We start from the raw sequence: 5,588 nt of genomic DNA, 5'->3' as shown, positions 1-5,588 counted from the left end.
CGGTTTTGACACCGACAACAGGGAGTGATCGGTAAGTACCATACAACTTTCTGGGGAGATTTCTTCCCGGCCTTCTTGTATCGAGAAGCATTGCACACCGGGCAGCTTGTTTTTTCCACGTGCTCCTTCCAATAAATTATGCAATCATTGATGCATGCATGGTATCTAACGTGCGGAAGATCAAGAGGGCACACGATCTTCTTGGCCTCATCCACACTAGTAGGACATAGATTCCCTGTGGGAAAAACATCCTTTAGGTACTTGAGATGCTCATGGAGGCTAGTGTCGGTCCATTTGTTTTTAGCCTTCGTCTTCAGGAGTGGGAGCGTGAAACTCAAGCGGGTCACCTCAGGATTGCAACCATCATACAATGGAGTGTTCGAGTCTACCGCCAGTTGCTGCAGCTTAGCCTCCTCTCTAGAAGCAGCTCTCCCAGTACTCATCTCCTTGCGAAGCAGTGCTTGAACATGAGGGTCCCGCATGATTGAACTTAGTACCGATGAACTTTGCAGCGTGGAGTCCATGTTCTCTCCGCCGCCATGTCCGGCCCCTTCTCCTCTGCCATGTCCGGCCCCTTCTCTGCCGCCATGTCGGGCCTCTTCCCCGCCACCATTATCGATCATCTCTTCGTCTTGTCCCGTGTCATCATTGCCTGCCCCGTCGGCGTCCTCAACATCATCATCCTCACCTCAATTATCCACCAAGTATAGCCATCCATGAAATCAGTCATGAGCAGGTGCGCTTCGACACGACCATCGTCATAGGGGTCAAGCCAAACTATTCCTTTGCATCTTTGATACGGACATGAAACCTCTGTCAGGTTATTTTCTTTCATCTCCTGCACCGCCGACCGCAACCACCTGTCCACCATCGTTCCAGTGACCATCATGAACGCCTGCACGGTAATAATAAACAAATTGATTATAAAAATGCATGCATGCATCAAAGTCATACAAAAATTCAGCATTACCTTCCCTAAAAATAGGACATATAGATCTAGAGTTTGCCTGGAATTTGCCAAAACAGAAATAAATCGACATTTTGGCAAAACATAGGCAACTCACAAGCACAATTCGGCGTCAACTCACGCCACACACAGAATTTCCATCATATCATCCAATTATCATATCGCACACACATACACATATTTCCATTCTTGCAAAAGCATGAATTTTTAAGCACCTATCTCGAGATCGAGGACACGGTGGAGATGATGATGTAGGGAGATCAAAAGTGGACAAAGCTCTTCTTGACAAAGCTAGATCTAGTTAGGGGCACATAGGTCACTTCACTAAATGCTACATTTACCTAGCTAGCTAATGTGGGAGGAGACAACTTCAACTAGTAGAGGGGGAAGAAAAAAGAGAAAGGAGATGCATTAATGGAGGTGGTGTAGTTAGTTAGGAGTAATAAAGAGAGAAAAAGTTAGGTAGAAGAAGGAGAGTAATGGGGGAGAAGTTGTGAGGAAGAAGCAAAATGAGGGAGAGAGGAGGTGGGAGGTAGGCAAAAGTGAGGAGAGGATATGGGGGACGGGGAGGGGTTGGGAAAAAGGTGGTATATGTTGCAGCTTAGCAGTAGCGCTGGTGGTAAACCGCGCTACTGCTAATAAGATAGCAGCAGCGAGTTTCTGGGGCACGCGCTACTACTAAGCGGGGCCTGCCATGTGGTCAGTTTCAAAATTAGCAGTAGTGTCAGCCAAAAGAAGCGCGCTACTACTATTACTTTATCAGCGGTGCGGTTACCTGGAGCGCGCTACTGCTAAACCTAGGGTGGCGGGAACGGTCGGTGAATTTTAGTAGCTGCGTGATTCCACCGAGCCGCGCTACTGCTAAATCAGTAGCAGTAGCGCTTGTTTTGCTCCCATGCTACTGCTAGTTAGCAGTAGCGCCTCTTCCTGTACCGCGCTGCTGCTAAAATTTTGTGTATAAGGTTTTCCCTAGTAATGTGATGTCACTTTTAACAGGCGAACTATCACAAAAACAGGTCATCTTTCGGGCGTCTGCTTGGATCCATACGTGGCCGTTACTCAACTATGGAAAAACAGCTAGTACGTTATCGACCTCAACTATGTTTCTACTTATCTTTTTGTCTTTTTTGAACACAGTACAGACCCAAGCGCTCATACATATGCGCATACATTCACCCTTATGAACGCCACACGCACACCCTATCCCTTTTAGCACCTTCGGGAGACTGAGCCGGCATATCATCTTGAGATTTACGAAGTCACCGTAGGAGTATCTTCGTCGATGGGAACGTTTTCTTCCACTGAAAGCACATCGTCGGAAATCATAAAATAAATTCAGAAATGATGCGAGCACCAAGACTTAAACCTTGATCGGCTGTGAATATCACTGTCCCTCTAACTATTCCACCATAGAATTGGTTCGCTACTTTTCTTTTTATCAGGGTGTTATGGTAAGGCCGGAAGGCTTTGCAAAATAAACCCTCATTTTTTAATGGAAATAAACATGAGAATTGAAAACCCAAAATAGGTGTTTACATCTGGGCTTCTGCGTCATGAGCAGTAAACATGCCACTCCCATTCTGTCTCTCTCTCTCTCTCAATGACCAACTATGTGTAAGTTGACTGGATTATTCTCTCTGCAAGTCACTTTTCTGGGCCACCAGATCTCAATCCAACGGTCAGGATCGTGCAATTGTTCATTTTCTTTCTCCCGTGCCGCGCACTTCCCTGCCCTATCCGCCTGCATTTGTCACTCGCGCTCAATGGTACTACCGTCCGACCTCACCACCCCGCCCTCCTTCACCTCCCCCATCACGGTTGCTGCCGCCGCCACCATCATCACTCTAAACCGGCGCACCAACCAATTTTTCCCGTGAGCTGCACTCCGAACCATCAACCTTCTTGCTCGCCTCCGGCGGCCATGACTTGTTCCTGGCCGTGGCCTTGCCGGTCCTTGGGCCTTGATACCACTTGCCCGGGCGGCCACACCGCCACAGTGCTGCGCCTTGAATTTAGTTATGCCGAGAAAATTTTCACTCCACTTACATATAACCAGCGTGAATATTTAATTATTTCACTTGTTGAGGAAAATTATTTCACTTGTTATTTCTGACAAGAGGTCCAACGTAAATTACAATGCGCGTTATAAAGCGCACATGCATACATATGGCAACCCTCTCATGTAAATCACCAACCAGAGAAAACAAAAGGCAAAAGAGAAGACAACAGGCGTAGGAGAGTCAACGAGTGAACGGCACCAAAAAATCGCTCCTTAATTACCTGAAGAAGTCGACCGATCGATTAACTGGAGAATTAACTAATTGCTAATCAGTAGCCCTTGAGACGGCGGCGGTGGTGAGCGCCTGCCTGAACTGGTGGATGGCGCAGGGGACGCGGAGGATGCCCTCCTGCTTGTAGCCGAACTCCTGCGCCGCCATCTCCAGCAGCGCCGCCAGCGAAGGGTGCCGCAGCGTCTCTACCCGCACCACGAACCGCTCGCATTCCTCGTCGTCGCCGCCGTCGCCCACCACCAGCACCGGCACGCACCCGCGCGGCACGGCGCTGCTGCCGTCGCTCAGCCGGTCCGAGAAGCTCAGCCGCCGGATCAGCTCCCTCATCGTCGGTGGATCGCTGACGAACGTAGGAGATACTAGCTAGTATATACGTATATAGCTAGCTGTCAGCTAAAGGTTAGATTTCGATCGATGTGAATTTACATGTGTGTAGTATGTGTTGCTTGGCGTTGGCTTGGGGCTCTCCTTTTATAGGCGATGGAATGTTTTATAGGCGATGTGTGTGTGTGTGTGTGTGTGTGTGTGTGTGAGAGAGAGAGAGAGAGAGCGCTTCCTGTTTGTGGTGGCGTTGCAGTCGTGGCTGGGGTCAACCTCCACTGGCTTCAAACATGTTAGCTATCATATCGTCAGTCTCTTTGAAAAATATGAGTATATGACCATGGAATTTGGTTAGCTGCCCCTACACGCATTTGGCTATAGCTGGCTAATTAGACTCGGCTAGTCGGTCTGTTAGAATTTTAAAAGTTGAAACAGCTCGTGCATGTGGGATGTAAATGACGCAATAAACATTAGTTAACTTCAGTTAGCTCGTAGTTAATTTTCTCAGAAAATAGTTGTATTGAACTGTTATACTGACAAGTGGGCTTAAACGAGCATGTTTACATCCCTACGTGCACGGGCATGAATGTTTTTTTACAGAGCGAAATGAACATGTAGCAGCGAAGATTTGCTTCTTGAAATAAACATTAATTAATGCGTATACTCCCTCTGTTCCTAATTATGAGATGTTTTAGATATTTTGATGTGGACTTAATACAGATCAAAATGGATGAACATAGACACTAATACATGCGTGTAGCTCATGCAGAATTTCGTATAAATGTACACACAGGATCGATACATATGCATCTACATGCATGGTCCGATTATTTATAGTATCACTATCATGTACTCCCTCTGCAAACAAATATAAAATGGTTTAATGACCTAAAGCTTTTATATTTATTTACAAAGGGAGTACTAATTAACCACAATTGAAGATTAAGAAAAGTCCCTTTCTGACGTTGACAAGACGAGTTCGTCATGGATTAATCAGTTCGAAAGTGAAATCAAACCTAGCTACCACCAGCAGCTACAAGACGGTGCCACAAGCATCTATATTTGTATTCTGCCCTACGCAATTCTTCCTTTTCTTGGTGCGTGGTGGACTTTGGGGGTTCTAATCAATATGCATGCAAAGTGGTATTCTGTGGTGGGCTAGGATTTGAAGTCGTTGATAGCGCTATCGAGTGGGGACCGCGAATGATCTCTATGTGACCAACCAACGAAACTGATCAGCTTAATTTTGCAGGATATTGCACTCTGGGAACTCGGTTGAGGAGTAAATCGGACGAACGTGTACGTGACATGCCCTGGTGTAGAAATTTCATCGAAGTTCTTTTTTCTGGGAATCAAAAATTACATCGAGAGTTAACGGGTCACGGATGGTTTGAGGGCCGGGTTAGAGGTGCCCTGTTAACTCTGCGGTCCAAATAGTTAAGGATGGTTTGAGGGGTTGGTAGGAGATGCCCTGGGAACTCTCGATGAAATTTCTACACCAGGACATGCCATGTATACGTTTGTCCGAAGGCCCGTCCGGTCGTATTTTTCTCCATAAACTGAAGACAAACTATGAGAGTGGGGGCTTTGTGGGCGTCCGGATTGCAACCACGACCGCTCTTGACTAACCTGATCCACCGAAAACCCTTCACCCCTACACGTGTCCGTTCCTACCTGTCGCCGACTGCTCGTATTTGTAGAAATTATAGGACCTCAAATATTATGTTGTATTAATCTGACCCTCTTGAGGGATTTTATAGAGTACATGATGGGTAGAGACTTGGAGTACAAGACAAGTCATAGTATATTAAAACTAATTCTATCTCCATCTCTCCTTATCTCTAACTAAACACGTTAATACTTCTAACATCCCCCTCAGTCATAGCGAGAGTGAAATGAACGATTACGACTGAATTTGAAGTCTTGTGCTTCTGTCGTCTTCTCCGCTGCGTCATCATCAACTACGTCTCTAATGGCTGACGGTCGGCACCTAGGGAGTGTTGGAGTAT

At 46.5% G+C, this 5,588-nt stretch overlaps 1 protein-coding gene across 1 annotated transcript; it reads right to left on the bottom strand.

Moving 5' to 3' along the window:
• Positions 1–3,087: 3,087 nt before the first annotated feature.
• LOC119328345 (auxin-responsive protein SAUR71-like) lies at positions 3,088–3,679 on the bottom strand. Its single transcript, XM_037601340.1, has one exon. The coding sequence runs from the start codon at positions 3,583–3,585 to the stop codon at positions 3,292–3,294; it is 294 nt and encodes a 97-aa protein (XP_037457237.1). The 5' UTR covers positions 3,586–3,679; the 3' UTR covers positions 3,088–3,291.
• Between the last annotated feature and the right edge of the window lie 1,909 nt (positions 3,680–5,588).

The sequence above is a fragment of the Triticum dicoccoides genome, chromosome 7A, assembly GCF_002162155.2.
Source record: "Triticum dicoccoides isolate Atlit2015 ecotype Zavitan chromosome 7A, WEW_v2.0, whole genome shotgun sequence".
In the NCBI taxonomy this organism is placed as follows: domain Eukaryota; kingdom Viridiplantae; phylum Streptophyta; class Magnoliopsida; order Poales; family Poaceae; genus Triticum; species Triticum dicoccoides.
Note: the sequence above shows the minus strand (reverse complement) of the source record. Positions and strands in the feature narration are given on the sequence as shown.

Coding starts and splice junctions, on each gene's coding strand:
- LOC119328345 (XM_037601340.1), bottom strand. CDS start 3,585: ATGAGGGAGCTGATCCGGCGGCTGAGCTTCTCGGACCGGCTGAGCGAC.